We start from the raw sequence: 20,411 nt of genomic DNA on the forward strand, positions 1-20,411 counted from the left end.
TGCTACATTTCACACATACTTTCTAGTAAATTCTTATTGTAGATTTTGATGTTCTTTCCAAATATGGATCTTACTGTTTTTCTTAAAATCCTCCCCAGCTGTAGCTTCTCTTCTTGCTCCTGACAGGCTATCTACATATGGATATTGTGGAAGTCCTCATGCAGTTCCATCCCACTGTTTTCATGATTTTTCTTGCATTTCTGTTTTTCTCCTCCTTTGATTTCTAGGGTGTTGCCTTCTGGTCCCATTATTGCAGCTGTAAATGGGATCCTTAATAACATATGTCCATTAGCATATCTGAATGTGATGTACTACTAGCGAAGCCATTGGCAGAATCTTTTGTCAAGGTACTACTTACTATTTTCCCCATTCCTGTTCTTCTCTTCCTATTATACTTCAGATAGTTCAAAGCCCCTTCTGTATGAATATTTAAAAAGCAGTAGATACAACAGACCACATTCTAAGTTGGTGTAGATGGATAACAACCATAGAGGAGTACCATTCCAGAAAAGGCTTAGAAAAGTATATGTAAAAGATTGTAATACACTCCTTTTCTCCTTGTTTCTAGTTATTACATTGTATTTTGAGAGTGTATACTAGAACCTATTTGGCCTCATTTTCATTCTAACCATATCTGACTGAAATATTGTCAGTAAAAATGGAACTTTTAGAAAATGAACTACATAAAGGAGTTGAAACATATATTCCATTTTCATAATAAAGTAATAATATTAAGAAACTTCACATGGTAAATTGTACTGTGTGAGGAGCATATATGGATAACATGTATACTTTTATATGTAGTCCTACTTTCTTTTGCTTGTACATTTGCCAAGCCTAATACATATTCAGCTCTAACTAATCACTTAGAATTTTTAATATGTATACAAACATAACTTGCTATTGTGGTTAGCCTCTTTTTCTTCCACAGTCCTCATTTGCTGAATACAGTTGCTATTTTTACTGTATTTTCCCCCTTCTGCTAACAGTCTGCATTCCATTCCTACATCTATGTAGGGCCTTTCTGTTTATTTTTTTTTAAAATCTATGTCCTCACAATTCATTTGATGGTGCAACACTAGCATTCTTATTAAATGTCTTGTAAAGAAAGAACTAGAGTGAATTTTTGCATTTAATTCCCATCTCTGGACTACACATGTATTTTGACTTACCACAGTGCTTAAATAACTACTAAAAATTATATATTTTGAGGGTGAGATAGACCTGTGATCACCAGTTTGTAACACAGGAACCTAATAAATTCTAGAAAGGTAGGATGCACAGCCTAAGAAAATGGTTGTGCGCTTGTGCAGCAGAGTTCACCAGTGACAGGAAAATAAGTTATTTCTTTTTCCTGTTAAGAACACTGAATGCCAGAGCACGGATAGTAAGAGTTCTCCATTCTTGACACACTTCATGTTATTCCTTTATATTCCTGCACAGGTAAGTCTGATTTGGGTCAAGGCTCAGATATATGATATACTAAAATACCACTAGAAACTAAAAATAAAACTATTAAGAAGTTTATTTTGTCTCAGATTTGTATTAATGCTTCTGTATACACTGTCATTAGTGAATTGAAGAAGCCTTTTTTTTTTAAGATAGAAAGCACTGAATATTTCTGAACATTTGTTATTAAGGAGTTTCTAATGCTTTTCATAAAAACCCAGTGATAGATTCTAACTTTTCTTTGCCCCTGTAATTAGATATTTGTAGCATATGGGCTCCCCAGTAGAAAGGTCAGTGAAGTTGTGCACAGTATTCCCTTTTGTCTGCTTTTAGGCTTTGACAGAGGTTATATTCTTTTTTGACTAGTGCATAGCCAGGTATAATGATACTGTAGGTACGATATGGACATTGGAGTGTTGCACAAATACATCTGATATTGAATTACAATCTTGGTTATTTTACTGTTCCACTTGAAGAAAAAGTGATACGTATATAATAATAGATAAATATATATAATTATACATGTAGTTCTCTTTTATAGAAGTATTCAAATTAATTAAAATTCCACATTGATTCATTTTTTACTTTGGAAAATTACCCAAGAAAAGAAAGTTATCAGTACTAAATTCTCCTTTACAAAATATTTAGAATAACCTAATTCTCTTTTAGCAGACTATTAAGTTGATTTTGATACAGGAATTGGAAATCAAAAGTTCTTTGTCTCCCCTTGTTCTATCTTTTGCAAGTCTCTAAGCCCTTAGTCTACTCAGCCTCCTAAAATTTGATAAAAAGCTGTGTTCCTTATTTTAGGGTGAAATCATAGAGGAACTTCAGTCTAGATCCATGTGTTGGTTGGGCACATTTCACAGAATCACAGAACATGCTGAGTTGGAAGGGACCTACAAGAATCATTGAGTCCAACTCGCGGCCCTGCGCAGGACCATCCTCAAGAGTCACACCCTGTGCCTGAGAGTATTGTCCAGATGCTTCTTGAACTCCTTCAGGCTTGGTGCTGTGACCACTGCCCTGGGAAGCCTGTTCCAGTGCCCAACCACCCTCTGGGTGAAGAGCCTTTCTAATATCCAACCTAAACCTCCCCTGAAACAACTTCAGGCCATTCCCTCAGGTCCTGTCACTGGTCACCAGAGAGAAGAGATCAGTGCCTGCCGCTCCATTTCCCCTCATGAGAAAGTTGTAGACTGCAATGAGGTCTCCCCTCAGTCTCCTTTTCTCCAGGCTGAACAGACCAAGTGACCTCAGCCACTCCTCATACAGCTTCCTCTCAAGGCCCTTCTCTGTTCCTTGCCCTCCTTTGGACACTCTCCAATAGCTTAATATCTTTCTTATATTGTGGCACCCAAAACTGCACATAATATTCAAGGTGAGGCCGCCCCAGTGCAGAGCAGAGCAGGACAATCCCCTCCCTTGACCGGCTGGTGATGCTTTGCCTGATGCCCCCCCAGACAGAGCTGGCCTTCCTGGCTGCCAGGGCACTGCTGACTCATATTCAACTTGCCTTTGACCAGGATCACCAGGTCCCTTTCTGTGGTACTGCTTTCCAGCATCTCATTCCCCAGTCTGTATGCGCATCTAGGGTTGCCCCATCCCAGGTGCAGGATCAGGCACTTGTCTTTTTTGAACTTCATATGGTTGGTGATTGCCCAGTCTTTTCATTTGTTGAGGTCTCTCTGCAGGGCCTCCCTGCCTTTGAGGGAGTAAACAGTTCCTTCCAGTTTTGTGTCATCTGCAAACTTGCTCAGTATCCCTTCCAGTTCTGCATCTAAGTCATTTATGAAGGTGTGGAAGAGCACAGGGCCTAAGATGGAGCCCTGTGGAACCCCACTAGTGACAGGTCACCAGTCTGATGTTGCCCCATTCACCATCACCCTCCATGTTTGCACCATGAGCCAATTGCTCACCCACCACATGATGTGTTTATCCAGCTGCGGGCTGGACATTTTTTCCAAAAGGATACCGTGAGAGACAGTATCGAAAACTTTACTGGAATCCAAAAAGATGACATCACGAAAGCTTTACTGAAATCCCTTTACTGGCTTCCCTTGATCAACTAGGGTTACCTTGTCATAAATGGAAATCAGGTTTGGTAAGGAGGACTTTCCTCTCATGAAGCCATGCTGGCTCTGATAAATGACTGTGTTGTCTTTCAGGTGTTTTTAAGTAGAATAATCTTCTCCATAACTTTACCAGACACTGAATTGGGAATGACAGGTCTGTAGTTTCCGGGGTCCTCCTTCTTGCCCTTCTTGAAAATTGGGTCAGCTGGGACCTCTCTAGATTGCCAAGACCACTCAAAAATCGAGAGAGGTTTTGTGATGACATCAGCCAGCTCTTTGAGAATTCTTGGATGAATCCCATCAGACCCCGTAGATTTGTAGGGATCCAGCTGGAGCAGCAGATCTCACTCAGTTTCAGGGTTGACTGTGAGTTGATCATTCTCACAGTCAAGGTTCTCCAGCTCAGGACACTGAGACCCCCTTGGTCCATCATCTGTGTTGAAGGCAAAGGCAAAGAAAGCATTAAACACCTCTGTTTGTCCATGTTTGTGAGGTGACCATGCTCATCCTGTAACAGGTCAATAATATTTCTATACTGTCTATTGCCATTAAATATATTTGAAAAAACTGCTTTTGTTGTCCCCCACATTTCTGGCCAGCTTCAACTCCAGTTGAGCTTTTTTCTCTGCAGTGGCAAAAAGCATCCCTGAATTCTTCCCATGTCATTTGACCTTGCTTCCACTGGGCATGCAACTTCCTTTTTTGCCTTATTTCCAAGAGAAGATCCCTGCTGAGCCAAACCAGCCTTCTGCCTTACCTGCATACTTCTAACATTTGGGAATTGCCTGCTCCTTTGCCCTTTAGGAGGTGATGTTTAAAAAGTGACCGGCACTAATGAAACCTAGCACATGGAAAAACATTTTCCCACAGGACCTTACTTATAAATTCCCTGAGCAGCCTGAAGTCTGCTTTCCTCATGTCCAGAGCTGAGGTTTTGCTGACATTTTTCATCATGTCAACAGAGATTTTAAACTGAATCACTTTGTGGTCGCTTTGGCCAAGACAGCCACCAATCTCCACTTTGCTCATGAGATCCACGCTGTTGACAAGCAGCAGATCATGGAGAGCATCTTTCTGACTCGGGTCCCTTAGGATCTGTTCTATAAAGTTGTCATTCAGGTTTTTTAGGAATCTTCTGGCCTGGATTGTACCAGCTGTGTGATGTTCCCAGTCAATTTCTGACGAGTTAAAGTTCCCCATAAGGACAAGGGCAAGTGCCATTGCCAACGGTGAGCTCCATACATTCTACCCCTTCTGTTACATACAGTGCCACCCCTCTGCCTCTTCTGCGCTGCCTACGCTTCCTGAAGAGCCTGTAACCATCCAACAGGGCACTCCAGTCACAGGATGCATCCCACAAGGTTTCATTTATGCCAATGCTGTAAAATCTCTGGGACTGGGGCAAAGCTTCAAGCTCCTCCTGTCTGTCTTTCAAGAAAACAGAAACTAGTTTGCTGGAGAGTTAGTAAGCTGAGGTGGAAGTGACCTATCCAGAGCAACCACTGACAGATCACAGCCATACATTCACATCTTTCAGCTTTCAGGCTTCAACCAGTCTACTCTTCACACCACATACCATCTTCTAGCTGCTAGAACTTTGTATGTTCTTACCTGAATTTTCTGCAGCATTGGGACCCATTCCAATGACCACTATGACTATTGATTGGGAGTAACATGGTTATCACTTAGTAGTCCAAGTTACGAGTTAACCATAGCAGTCCAAAGGAAGGACAAGCAACGGATTTAAGTGTATTATTATGCCTCTTAATTGGAATATTATGAAAAAAAAAAGAAGTGCAAATAAGTCATTGAAGAATGGCCATTTTAGTAGAGACATGGTATGCCAAAACCATTACGCTTTTAGCAAAAGCTCACTGTAGTCTTATGATCTGCTGCATTTTTGAGTTAGTTTTCAAACTCTAATTTATTTACAGATTGCATTCAATTGGTACTGCTTTTGTACATACTGTTTTCTAGGAGGAGTTTTCTAGCTGGCTTCACTAGCTTTTTAAATTAGGAGCTCTGTTAAAAGATGTTATTTTAATGTATGTTGCACTAGTTTTACTGGACAGTAACATATAGGAAGAGGGAATGAATGTGCCCAAAAATGCCAGATAAAAATGCTCTTATATGAACTCCTAGTGTTCTGCTGGGTGTTATTTAGCATTTTGGAGACCAATTCCAAACATTTTTATTGGAATGGAAAGATAAAACTAAAGTCTTTACTGCTTAGTTTTAGTTCCATTGACATGGGTTTCAATAATTCTAATCTGACTGTTTCTTATCCTGCAGACATCCAAAAAGTCCATAATTTTCCTAAACTTCCAGAACCTTTTCATATCCCATTTTTGTATTTTTTACAGAATTCAAAGAATCTGATTTAACTGTTTTTCATTTGTTTCCTTGAGCCAGCCGGAGGCCATCATTCAGTTGTGCCAATTCTGTAAAAAAGTACTGAATAAAGGCTATAGGTACAGTAGGTGCCTCACTAACTTTCTGATTTTACAAAAAAAAAAATTATATGTAACTATGGAAGATTATTACCATCTTTTTATTATACTTGGTTTTATGACAAATGTAAAACATCCTTTTATATGTAATTGTTAGCAGTTAGATTCTGGTGAGGCTTATATTGTGCTGGCTACCTTTCCAAACAGAAAAACATGGCATAATTTCTGTGTCGATGTATTTACACAGCTTAAAAATTATTTGTATTTACATAACCGGTGCCCATGTAGTCTGTGTAAACTTCCTATAATATGAAAGAGGAAACAAACCATTTTAAAATTATATTTTTTTTGGCCACTGAAAGAAACAGAACAAATAGAGTCCTTTTCCCTTCAGCTTGAAATAGTTATCTGTGTTGATAAATGTTATGGTTATCTGGAATCATTGGGAGGACCAATTCTACGTGCTGGATGCTTCACCTGTAGTTCTTGTTTCCAGTGTATTAAGGATATCAGTAGAGCATTTGATAATTTTAAAAAGTCCAGAACCTGTTGGTGACTGGAATAGATAGAGAAATTAGTCACATTTTTATGATTCGCACTTTTTTCCTTACAATTTCTGTAATACTTTCAGGAAACACCTCTCTTCGGGTTTCAGTAAAATTCTGAAAGAATTGGAAAGTAGGTTATAAATAGATATTTTATATGAGACATATTTATCTTTTAATTACATGGACATTTAGTGCTTTTTATTCGGACTTTCCCTTCCATTTCTTCAATTTCTCATATCATCTTCCACATCTAGACTTGCCTTCTTGAAGAGCAATAGCCTTACCCAATTATTATCTACACTGCTGCTGTCATGCAATGCAGAGATAGCTAAATTTTCTTAGATATCAGAAAAAAGAGTAGCATGTCTTCAATAACATGCTAACCAGTATTATATGGCCAGTCTTCGCGAGCGAAGATTTGGGAAAGGTCACTAACCCTTCGAGCCTGCGCAGTGGATTTTTTAGGTGAGACACAGTGTGCGCTGAACTGAGCCCGCCCTTTAATCCTGAGGTTCAACTGCCGGGGCCGAGCAAGCTTGGACAGTGGCAGTGAGGGTCTCAGGACGTAGGTTTGTTTAGAGTGACCTTCTCTTAGATGGATTGCCTCACAGGGCTGATGAGCTCCATCTGCCCGGGGGGCTGGGAATCAAACCCGGGTCACAGCGGTGAGAGTGCAGCACCCTAACCACTAGACCACTAGGGGCCCCTAACCAGTGAGAGTGCAGCACCCTAACCACTAGACCACTAGGGGCCCCTAACCAGTGTAGCCAATTTCTATATTGTACGTCAGCACATTGCTAAGGTCATTAGAGTTGGAGGGAATCTTTCACCTGCTTTCAGTAGTCTTAAATCAGATCCTATTCTCTGTTTACCCTAATCCTAACCCTTTCCCAAACCATGTTTTTTCTGTAATCTTCAGATTGTTGCAGAAGCAGAGCAGCATAGCAACTGAAACAAAATTTTTACAAACAAAATAACAATGGCTATCTAAACCACTGTGTAGTTGCCCATTGCAAGCACCCTGTGGCAATAGATTATTATCTCCCTGTAGTACTGATGATAACCAATCCATTTAACAGCACTCAGAAATAACAAGCATTTTTGTGGCTGAGCAAGGCAATAAGCAATGTTGAACTGCAGAGGTGAATGAAAACATTTATATGTGGCCTCTGTGTTCTGTATAAACTGTATTATGTTTTGAAACAGAATGGAAATGGCAACACCGCAATGATTTTGGACTATGTACAGTTTTCATGTGTTCAGTGAACTTCCACCATTGCTGAGGGGAGATCTGTATTTAGTTCAAGAAAAATGTGGTATCTAGTTCTTGGTGACCAGAATTGCAGTTACCATATTTTTCGTGTGCATCTTATTGTGTGATTTGTTTCATGGTACACCATCTGCATATCTTGGTTTTAAAATCTGTTTGTCTTAAGACAAACAATTAAGTTAACTTACAACAAACTGGAGGCTCTTGCTTGTAGTTCTGTCCAGTAATAAATTAATTATTCCTTCAATCTGCAAAGCACGGACTCAGTACTGAAGACTCTAGAGAGCACTGCACAGAGTGGCATCATAATTTTCACTCTTTAGGTTTGCATAGATAGAAGGTATGTTATTAGTTTAGATCCCGTTTTCCAGTTGAAAAGATTTGTTTTGGCTGACAATTTGACTTTCTCCCAAGAAACAACATTCAGGTTGTAGGCATGTGTAGAGGCTTTTGATACACCATTCCGGTAAAAAAATCTCCAAATCTTAAGTTGATTTATATCTTCTTTCTTAATAATAGCCAGAGCATACCTTGGACATATACATCTCCTGCCTTATGGGCAGAGCCGTGCTGGTATTCATTAATTTATCAAACTTTTCCACTCTGAAGAGTAGCAGTCCTCAATGACGTGAGAGCCTTGAGATTCCTCTTAGTTACCCTTAGACCCCAAATCACTTCCAGCCATTGCTAGCATGGAGAAATGCAGTCACTTCTATTGCCTTCCCTCCTTGGTGGTTAGGTTTGCTGCATTTTATTTCTGCATACGTGCGATCTGCACCTGATTTACCACATAAGGTGCTATGAGATACCATTTTGAGTTTTAAGTTGTGAAATACCCATATTCTGTAGCTAAAAGTATTTCTCTTATATATGCTTTTCACTGTTTTTGATTACTGTGTTTTTAAAGTAGAACTCTTAATACTTAGGCCTTCCTTCAGCACCATATGAAAATGTTTGCCTAAATACATGGGTAGAAGTACCTGCACTCAAATTTCAGAAAGTACCAATTGTTGTCATGTAGCATGAAAAGTACAATGTGGAGACCTTGCAGTGTCTCCCAGCACAAGCCATTTGGGCAACAAATACACAAAACCTGTTAAGGTCTGATGGTTAATGCAAAATGATGACTTATGTGGTGCAGCACAGCACTGGATTTGTTGGGCTTGGGCCAATTCCTGAAAAAAATCCCAAGGGCAGCTCTGCAGCACATTTACCTTCAATACAGAAAATAGTCTTATTAGGATGTACATATCAGGTCTGTAATAGTCATATCTGGACTCTGCATTCAGTCTAATAGGAAATGCAGAGCAAGGGGAAATGAGTCCAGGGCAGGTCAATATGCAGAAGAGCTAGAGCTCATAGGCTGAGGTGAACCTGGCCTGTTGCAGTGTAGAAGCACAGAAGAGTAGTTGTACTGAATTTCCTTGTGCTCTGGTTCTGGGGAAATGCTGCAGAAACATGTGGACTATGTATGCCTGGAGGTGATTGGGGTTGGCAGGTTATAAGTTTTTGAGCTTGAGGATTTTTGAGGATTGCACTCCTCCATTAGCCAACTTTGGATGAAGTAAGATTTGTCTGGAGCCCCGTATCAAACAGACCATTTCAATTCTAGATTTCTGGCATCCAGGCTTGGGTAAAATACCTATCCTAATGTGAAAGGCAAGCAAACAGAAATGTTGGTAGAACATGTGCATTTACAGGCAATAACAACCAATAAATGCATGGACTAGTCAACATGTTTTTTTTTTTTATTCAGAATGCTATCTCCACTCAACTGCTACTGCTACAATAACGGAATTTAACAACATCCTACTGATTTATATGAATTTTAGGATTTTTTCCTAGCACCTTCCTTCATTTCACATATGTTATGAGGTCATAGAAAGAAAGACTCAGTTGAAATGAATATACACAATGGGATAGAGTTAAGGTTGCTGTGGGAATGTCAACTCTGAATTTCCTGCTTTTGTTGTAATCAAACTATAGAATGAGTTCTTTCATTAATGTTAGGTTTTAAAAATTCTTTAATATAATTAAAAATAATTTGTTAAATTTAACCCTTTAAACACAGGTGCCTCTGTTAGAATCAATTTTTGGATGGGCACAGTCTAAGGGGTTTTCTTCCTAACTCTGTTCGTAATAACATCATACTGAACTTTTACTGAATCTGGACCAGAGGAATAGATTGTTGCTTTTAAAGAAGAAAAATGGTCAGCCGGAATAGAATTTATGAAGGCTTATGAACTATAATTATTTACAATTGAAAATAATGGAGTAAAAAGGGTTATGAGCTGTTGTGGGAAACTGTTGTGGGTTTAATTTTGTGGGGGTGTGGGGGGTTCTTTTTTATTTTTTCCCCCCTGTATGGTAGTAGAGATTTCCTTGCCTGAAATAAAGAAGTGGAAAAAATGTCCGGCTAGGGCCATATATTAATTTCTTTGGGTGTTGTAATTTTTCTGTTTCTATGATGCCCAGCGGGATTCTGATGTGACTGATAAAATAGGTAATATAAATATTTATTGGCACCACAAAAAGCATTCCTCTTTAGTACTGACATAGTTTCTGTTAAGTTCTGTGGATCTTCCTTAGTCCTAATGAAATGTGTATATTGATGGAGTTTAAGACAAGAGATGTACATCACATTCCATCAGAATGAAGAGGGTGCAACAGTTTTCATGTAGTAAATAGACTTCACTGGAAACAGTTAAAAAAGACAAAGCCAAAACCACTCCAAAGCAAATGGTAGTATGTTTATTTAATGCAGACTGCATTACTGGTCCTGCATTCTGCTTGTGCTTATTTCTCCAGATATTTGGTGTAGAATTCTCCAAATACCAAGGATGAGATCTAGAAAACTAGTCAGTAGTGGCTGACTTTGGTAGGACTAAGGGTTTCACCCAATACAGTTATTCTGAAATTGACGTTGTGTGATTTTATATCAGTTAATATTGTAGATGAGTATGCAGGATTTGGCCCACAATGAATGAAATAATAATAGGTATGAGTGGGTATTTTTTCAAGTTCTCAATTACTTTTAAACTTTCCCATATAGGTTGAACCTGACTTGAGAATGCAGCTTGGCTTATCTGGCATACCCCCTTTTTGTGTAAAAGGGTAGCTAGTCTTTCTGATATGATGATAAGCTTGTGTTTCAAATCAGTTTTACTGTGGCTCTTCTGGAGAGCGATCGATCTGCTCTTACTTGGTTGTAGTTATGGCTGAGAGGGAGACAAGTCCCAGCATAGATGGAGGTTCTGTTGAGTATGCAGTTACTGAAACTTTCCTTGAAACTGTTTCTACATTTGCATCTTTCCCTTAGCTACAAAACGCAGAGTGATCCCACTGAGAGTTAATTGAGATCACATAATGACTGAATTTTTAACTTCCCAGTCAACAGGGGAACACATTCGAGTTTTTCTCAGGGCAGTTAACAGCATTCATTTTAGCCTTTCAGTTTGGGAGATGGTGCGTTCTTCTTGAGATAAGAGCTGAGCTGGTCTTGTTTACATAGATGTATGTTGGAAGGAATTCTGGGGTTTAAATCAGGAATGGATGCTAACTCTGGCTATGTAAACACCTATTGAAATCATTGAGTGTTTCATAGTTTGGCCTTTATCTTTCTGTCTATCTATCTATCTATCTATCTATCTATTTCCATCTCAAACTCTTTATTGTGTGCACATATGTGCATTCCAAACCTTTCCCTTTGCAGAAGTTTCTACTTGGTGAATTACTAGAGGCCAAATGTCAATTTCTCTGAAATTCGTGCTGCATGCATTTTGTGTGACATGGAGCCGTATTGGCAGCTGGCAAAACTGTGTGTGCTCAGAAACATGTTTTCCAAGATAATTTGCCTTCTTCGCTTGGTGAAAAGGGCATAAAAAAGTTCTGCATTGCACATATCTGTCCTTCTCGCCTCTGCCTGTGGAGGAGCTGAGAAGCAGAGCCCCAGGTTAAGCAGCATGTGTTATTTCAGCTCATCTCCAAACAGCAAGACAGAATTTCAGGGAAGTGTTTTCTTTATCTGAATGTCTCTTTATTGTAACATTTTGAAAGTATTGGTCACTTGCAAATTGGTTACTCAGGATGAATGTACCATGTTATGTACAAAGCACTTGTCATGCAATGTTTAAAACAGCCCAACATCTAAGGCAGAACCTGCACCAGCTGAAGAGGATGGCAGCAGAGTAGTGGAATCTCTTCACACTCTTGCAGTGAGAAGAGATTCCTACTTCTTGCTACTTCTCCATATTTAAACTCTGGTTATGCTCTGTCATAGTCACCTCATTCATGTAATATCAGTAAGAGCAGAGTAAAACTGTGCTAATGAATTTGCATACCAAATAAGAAAAATAATATCTTTTTGGTAACTGAAATGATCGTCACACTTTCAACTGTGGAAGCCAGAAGAGATAGTGGGTTGGACATATTGATTATGTATGTTATGAGGAAGATTTTTCCTTTATATTGATCTTTTTTTATGAGATCAATCTTTATCTTTATTTATTCAGTCAACTGCCTTATATTTGGGAAGGCAACTAAGGCATACATATTTGTGTGACAGTTTGCTACAATGCAAATTTCCAGCAGTCTGGACTTCTTCAAAGAGCATTTTGGGAGGAGGAAACTCTACTTTAAGGACTAGATTAAGATATCCTTAACTAGACTTGTCTTTTGCATACAGGGCAGTATATCATGCTATATCAGTCTGTCTGTCTGTCTATCTATCTAAATCAAATGTCAGTATATGTACACGTACATGTAGCCCTAGTTAGCAAAATGTGTTGTTTTCTGGGACAAAACCTTCAGGTTTTGATTGGCTGCTGTATCAGTAGACTGGAATATTTACAGCTGTCCTCGGAGGCCTTCTATAAAACTGCAGGTGTTCAGCTTTAGCAAATAGTTCTTATTATATGGATAGACTTTTGGCAGCTAGTAATGATGTTTCCTGAAATTGAAAAATTATTTTCTACCTTACACACTGGTTTTACATTACTGGAATGTTGGAGGGGAAAACAAATACCTCTCATCGAGTAGTACCAAGACTGTTTTTGTTAGTTGTATATATTTTCTGATTTGTATATTTTATACTGGAGTGCAAGTTTTTTCCTTAACTGCTGTGGTCAGATTTGAAATCTCTTCCAGCAAAACTCAAATTATGAGAAATTAGGGAAATATCTGGCAGCAGAGGGTTTATTCTTTATACAGAACTAGCAACTGGCTTACAGTCAGTGTACCACCAAACTCGGAGGTAAGGGGGCGTTGTAAAGCTTTTAAAAATATTTGAACATTATAACAGAATAATTTTAGAACTTTTTTTCTTTTTTGAGTAAGGCACATACAGTGATTCTATGAATATATGTTTAACCTATACTGTACCACAGTTAGACAGTGCTGGAAGAAAATGGTGGATCATTTTGTTACAATCACTTTCTCTGGACAACCAGATTGATGGCGTGTGGTGCATCACTCCTAGGGAACTGTAGTTTAATTGCAGAGAGTTAAACAACTATTAGAATTGTATTTGGATCGTATTTAATTATCCAAATGCTTGACTGGATAACCTGGTGCTCAGGTTTTCTTTAATAAGCTCACTTGACCTTTACACTACTTGATTTAGTACCTGAAGCCTGGTGGCTCAAGATTCTCCTCTCATAATTTCTATTTATTTCCAAAATAATACCTTGTTGAAGTAGGATTATTTGAGTATTTTAAGTGTACTATGACACAGGACATGACTGAGTCTCTGCTGGACTCCCTAGACGTGTTTCAGGTCTATCAAATCAGAATGTTTCCTCAGGGAAAGCATCCATCCCTTAAAGAGTGGTGCTGGGAAGTTGATAGAGTCCTCTCAAGGGCTTAGAGGACCTTAACCATCACTGTCAGTATGTGTATGGAGGTCTTTGGATGTCATGTGAATTATTGTAATACAGTTCTGAAAGTATACAACAGTTGGGCAGCAGTTCCTATATTTTTTGTGGTGGAACAAAAGTACTGAATAAAAAGTAAATGGGAGTTTCTGACTTTAATAAACAGGAGCTGTGCAAGCCAACTCTGTATGCCCAGGAAACCATCCAAGTTCTGGAAGGGAATACTTCTTGACTGAAGGTGCTTCTAAAATTTTATTATTATTGATTTGCTCAATATTTTAATACATAGCTATTTTGTTTGTCAAATACAGTCCAGGAAAGTAACTGTATGCTTTGTCTGCTATATGTTTGAAAACTTTACAGAAACAAAGAGACATCCAGTGCTGGTATTAAGCATAAACCTCAAACTCTAGTATCATTTTATCTGATGCTAATCCACACTGCCATGGACATGAGTTATTGATGATAGCATAAGTATATGGCCATGTTTATTGTAAGGGTTCCTCTTTATCTCTTTGCCTGTATTCTCCCACACATTGCTCACACCCATTTGCTCACAGTTCTCCAGGTTTTTTTCATCTTATGAAAGTATCATTTTCAAAGGCTTTTGATTTTCATATCCATGTCAGTATTGAAGATTAGAATGCAACAGGGAATACCTGGTTGCGTACTTCCTTTAAACTTGAACCAGTAGCCCTGCAAAATGTTAGGAAGAGCACCCTTTCATCTCACACCATTCACCACTTTAAAGATTTGTTGATGTAATCCTATTTTCAATCTATAGAGGTCACCTGTAATGCACTGCTCTGAAGATAAATGCCTAGTAGTGTTTGATGTTAGAGGTTTCTTTTTTGTGGGTTTTTTTGTGTTTTTTTTTAAGGCATGCTTAATGATAATTTGTTTTGCTAGGATACTGTCTTGAAAATTTTAAAGATTTCATCTGTTTTTAAACCATTGTTAGCATTTCATTTGATCATTAACAATCCTTTCCAAACAGATATTTTCATTATTTAAATATGTTTCAAGTTGGGTTTTTTTTGCAAGAACTGATAACTTTGAGGTAATCTGTGATGTAAGATGCAGTGATTAGCTCCTAGATGAAAGTACACTAAACCAAGTATATCTTCCTTTGGCAATTAGTGACAAAGATAATATTGATTTCACAATGAGAAGGATTATATCTTGCCAGTATGTCACAGGGGGAAGAAATGGAAACCTTAGCTCATAATGTAGTACTTAAGCAGTTGTGAAACTCACATTCAGGATCTTTTTTTGATTTCTTTAAATATACTATTGGTATGTATAGGTCATATTATTTTTCCCAGTAAAAAGGTATAATTTTATTTTATAGATTAACTTCACCTACCTTTTGTAGGAAGGCTGTTAGTTAGAGATGGGCCTTTTTTCTCTGTGATCCTGACTGATGTCAATAGATACACGTTGTTAAAGACTTGCTGAAGCCCAGATGGGTGAACCTGAGCCTTTTGGGTGTACCTGAGGATCTGGCACATTATAACAGGAATTTTTTATCTATAACCCTGTCTGTTTTGGTATCAGAATAAAGCACTCCACCTGTAAATTGTACAGCAGACAATTTTCAGTCCACTAGAGCTGCATATGGATGTTAAACACTTTGGTGCACTTTTCAAAACTGAGTTCCCTTTTCCAACCCTGTGAAGCATTACTGCAGAGTGGAAAAGTGCTTACCTAGTGTGCAGCAGTGGTGCTTTGCTTGTAATCTCTCTGTTTCCTGACCAAGCAGTCATGTGGGAAGTTCAAGTTAGGTTAACAAGAGCAGGCTGACATAGAAAAGGCTGAATTTTGCTTCATTCTATGCTGAATCCTGTCTTTTTATTGTTAGTGTCCTTTTGTTAATTTTTGTTTCTTTGTTTCATCTGCCAGAGAGTTCAGCTGGCAGCAGGGAAAGTTTCCTGAGCTGACTTGGCCTGGTAAGTGGTTTTTAGAGGCCGTTGCTGCTTCAGGAGAAATCCACTTTATAGGGCTCTGTCACTTTCCTTCTTTTGCTTTTGGCATTCAGTCCTTACCGATCCCTGCATATGGTATGCACAGTTGCAATGACTTGCGTCTGCCCAGAAGTGTAACTTTCTTAGAGATGATTCTCCTGTCCTTTTTTGCATGAGACAAAAAAGGACTGTGTTTTACGCAAGGCTGCCAGCACCCTTCTCCCAAGAGAACATGTGTGGTCCCTTCACATTCATCTGAATTCCCACTAACCCCAGAGATCAAGAATGTTTAGACTTCTTCCTGTCTCTGGTGTCCACCATTATCAAAATGACTTTGTCTGCCTAGAAAGTTAAAACTTGCTGCTATTACACTTTCAGTTCTATCAATGATAAACTATGGAAAACATCAGTGTCATATATTGTATTTAATATAAGGAGCTGTTTGACACAGTGTATCCTTGAAATGTTTATAGTGAGTAAGCAAAACTTAAGTAAAACCTCCCTTTAACCTCAGAAATGGAGCCTGTACAAAAAAGTTTTATCTCTCTCAGTGATGTTCACCCTTCTCATTTGAAGGGCCAAACATTACATAATAAATGTAGGCAAGGAGCCTCTCTCCATTTTATTATGTCCTTTCATTGAATTCCCATAACATGGAGGCCAGTTGCCATTCCTGCCCTCTTTGTTTCACTCACCATGGCCCTTGTCTCAAAGGAGAGTACTGGTGACAGGGAGAAGAAGGTATAATGTGTTGCAAACTGATTATCCTTAGAAGGTGGTTTATTATCTGCTTAATTTCCCTCCTCTCTAGCTATTCAATTTGTCTCTTTGAGAAAGAATTCTTATTTGATATATCTTAACAATCTTCATATCTCTGAGCATCTTGAAGCTTGTTTAAGACACAAAGCAGTATAGGAGACAACATGATGTGATGTCTTTGTGATTTGGAGACTGTGAGAAGAGCTGCTTAGCAGCTCTGGAGGAAACTACTGATTTGTTATGAGGGGAGCAAAATGGATTTAAGAGAATGTGGCAAAGCAGAATTTTCTTAGTCCTAATTTCACTTTACTAATGTATGTCATTATCCCTCCCTGAGCTTTTGCTGGAAGGGTAGATGGGCCACTGGATGGCCAAAATTGCCATAGCAAACATCCTTAGATGCAGCCAAACTGATACTGATGGTAGTTGCCTAAGTGCTCCTTTCAGCCTGCATCCCCACAGCAGGAACAATAGCTTTAATTTAAATAGTACTCAGACACTCATAATTCTGATGTTTAGCATCAAATTTTTGTATACATTTTTTCTATAATACATTTTTTCTATAATAGTAGGTAAAGATTAACAAAGCATGCCAAAGAACATTATAAGACCTTGAAAGAGGTCCATAATATTCTCTAATAGGGGACATTAATGGACTTCTTCCTCTCACTTTATCCCAAGCCATCAGGAGAGGCAGTGAAGGACTCTCGCGTACTTTTGTATGGGGATGTTACATGTAGGATTGATTCACTTGCACTGAAGAAGCTCCAGATGGAAGTCCCAGGCTGAAAATTGCCATGAGAGTATGCTGGAAAAGTATCTCCACGTATTTCTACTCTGTAAAATCAGACATTCTTCTGTTGGCCACTGAACTGCCTGGACTTTTGATTTGACTTGGTCCAGCCATTCCTGGTTCTTAAACATGCACTACATGAAAATGAGCCAGAGAATAAAAGACACAGTCATGTCTTAGGTGAAAATTTGCTCCTCAGTTTAAACATATTAGCTTGCATAGTATGTTGTGGCTTCCCCATTTCACTTTTTTAGCTAGATAAGAGATTTTTTTTTTTAGTGGAATCTTCTATGTAACACATGTATGATTTCATTTACTCCTTACAGGCCTCCTCTCAGGCCATAATTCTTGATTTCTCCTAATTAGTTGCTGTGGAAATGATTATGTCATAAACACAAACAATGGGAATATAAGGAGCAGATGAATTCTTAAGAAGCAAAGATTTGTTTTCCTGTAAATGACAAAAAACCCAAAGGAGAGGCATTATAATATTTTCTACATTGTCTTTCGTCTCAGGATTTTATAGTACTTCTCAAGTATTAAAGATTTTTGAAAAGCTGCTGCAGAAATGGTGTTGAAACCTTCCGTATTAGTTGTCCTCAGTAACTCATGATCAAATAATTGTTGCTTGCAACTGAAAATAAGCTTTTCCTTGCAAACTGAGCCTTCTCTCTGAGAGCTGACCGGGTTCTTCCCTATGTACACATCATCACTAGTTATAGAGATTCTGTTGACAAAGTTATTTACACCTGTGCAGTCCAATTTGTTTCAAGGCTCATTTTATCCCTCTGCCTTCATATTCTTTCCCTTTCTAGGCAGTTCCAACACTTTCAATAGCATTGCCTGCCTCACTGATGCTGCACTATGTCAAAGAAAAGTAAATAATTGTATTGAAGGAGTACAAGGTGGAATGGAATCTGCATCCGTATCAATCTCAACTGTGTTTTGCATGACTATCGGGAGAAAAATAAATAAAAATATTTTTTTTGCCACTGAAGTCAGCACATGTGGCTAAGTATCCTCTGAGGAATGAAATCCTTCACTCTACACAAGCCCACTGTATAGCGATGTTCCCATTAAGTGCTCAAAATGGGGCTTGCGTGCCATATAGGCCACGTGAATTCATGAGTGGATTTCAACAAGGGAGAGGCTCATTGAATCAGAAGATGCCTTTTTGCATAGTCACTTCTCAGAGTTGTACTGTATTTTTGGCATTCACAACACCTCTGTCATCTGAGTATTTATAACTGGTGCCTTTTACGGCTGGGAAAACCAAGGCATAGAGAAATTATAAGACTTGTCTAAAGGAGCACAGTTGGTTAATGGCAGAGTGAACACAGAGCTCAGGATTTCTGACTGTCTCCTAGCCTCCACAGAACATTTCTAGAGCAATATTCAAGTGATGTAATGTGTAAACAGAATTGTTTCCAAACAAAAATATCTGTCAGGTTGCATAAGATATCTGCAACAGCTCTTTAAATATGCAGGAACAGATTGATTTTAAATGAATGTGATCTTTTCTTTAGTGATGAGAAGGAAAGGATGCTTAAGTCTTAAAATATTTACATCTCTCATTGATAAAAAAGTTGTAGAAGTTATCTTGCTCTTAGCTGTGGAATAGAAAATCTGCATGGCTCTTGGGCTTCCAGCTAAAAAGTTTTCTGAAACTGAAGCTATAAGTGCAAGTTAGGAAGTAGGACATTCTTGTCATCTTCCCGCATCTGTTATTGGAACTATACACTAGTACATTTCCAGCATTGCCTTTCAATATGCTCGTGACAATTTTGTTGTATGCATGAGAAAGATACGTGAAGAAGGGCGAAATGCTTTTTGCATAGTTTTTATATTATGCATACAACTGGAATATTTACAGCACAGTACAGAGTGTAACAAGAGTAAATGCTGAACCACATCAAGCTGTTCCCTTGTCGTGCATGTCATTTAATTATCAAATCTATAAGGGCGTTTGCTATGTTCTTCACACACAGAAAGACCACAACTAAGTGACTTAAAAGTATCCCATGAGTTTTTAAAAATGCAGACAAACAACTCTCTTCTTTTGATAATTGCAAATACATTGTTCCACTCTGTTGGTTCTGCAACATCTGGTATTTTATAAAGCATTTTAAAATGTCATCTCCCTTCCCCATTTGCCCACACCCTTCCCACTGCACCTTAACCCCAGCATAACAAGAAACTTTAATTTCTAAGGAAATCTGTGGAAAATTGTTCAAAACAGAGTTAAGGAGTAGTGTCTTTGTAGATTTGAGCTATTCCTTAAATTAATGAGAAGGCCGAGTCAGCAATATTACTGTATGGAAGGATTTCCATGAGGAAGAGGAACAAGATTCTGGGCTGATTCAGTGGAAAGGTGTTATTAAATTACTCTTGCAGAAGAAATTACTTAGAATGTTTTGCTTGCTAGTGTTAACTTGATAGTCTTGGCATTAAGTTTTTTTAAAAAGATCAAAAGGCAATTTGTTAAGAATGAAAGACTGTAACCTCCCTCAGAAGTCCTGGTATGTGTCCAACGTTTGAATTGTAAATTGAGTGTGGTTGCTTCACAGTTAGTAAATGAGTGAACTTTGTAGTTCGTGCCTGAGGATGAGCTTACAGGTTACAGATTCGAAGTGGATGAATGATAAGCCCATTACTGGGTAGCATTTTTCCATAATCAGGGTGTTTCAACATTTTTCATAGACAGTTCTTGTCAGTCCATTGCAGCATACAGTGAATAGGGCACATTGGGAAGTAGGAGGTGAGTAAAGGTACAAATTTAATAATATTGAAATGGGTAAAGATACAAAACTAGTAATATAGAAATAACTGCAGAAAAATCCCAACACAAGGCATTTCTTTAAATGTCATGAGTTGTGGGAGGTCATCTTCCCTAATTTTAGTCATCAGTTAGGCATGCGGTCTCAGCAGGTTGTACTAACCCCCATTTTCAGTGAAGAGAAACAGAGCTGGGACACCTCAAGATGGCAGTTCATCCCACCTGTCTGGATGAGATTAGGTACTCACTTTTCATCTGACTAAATTTAGATGGGATGGATCTCACCATTATTACTCGGCAGAGAGGAAGATCCATCACAGTCCCATGAATTTAAAGTAAGACTGATTTCCTTAGCTCTTGAAGTCCATGGAGTGGAAGATTTCTTCTGTATATAAATCATCAGGATTGAAGAAAGTACAGTAAAATGTTTACTCAGTGAAGTTGTCATTTTCATAAG

General features: G+C 38.4%; 1 protein-coding gene across 4 annotated transcripts in view; it reads left to right on the forward strand.

Moving 5' to 3' along the window:
• The window catches only part of SUGCT (succinyl-CoA:glutarate-CoA transferase), a 321,965-nt gene that overhangs the window by 202,679 nt on the left and 98,875 nt on the right, over positions 1-20,411 (forward strand). Inside the window, exon 13 of one of the 4 annotated variants that reach the window (XM_017823314.1) lies at positions 13,829-13,900. The exons of the other annotated variants lie outside the window; for them this stretch is intronic. Coding sequence (XP_017678803.1) covers positions 13,829-13,894 — 66 coding nt within the window. The 3' untranslated portion in view covers positions 13,895-13,900. Of the gene's footprint in view, positions 1-13,828; positions 13,901-20,411 lie in introns of those variants that run through there. 4 annotated transcript variants of the gene reach the window in all.

This window comes from Lepidothrix coronata, unplaced genomic scaffold (assembly GCF_001604755.1).
Source record: "Lepidothrix coronata isolate B3197 unplaced genomic scaffold, Lepidothrix_coronata-1.0 Scaffold3, whole genome shotgun sequence".
NCBI classification, from domain to species: domain Eukaryota; kingdom Metazoa; phylum Chordata; class Aves; order Passeriformes; family Pipridae; genus Lepidothrix; species Lepidothrix coronata.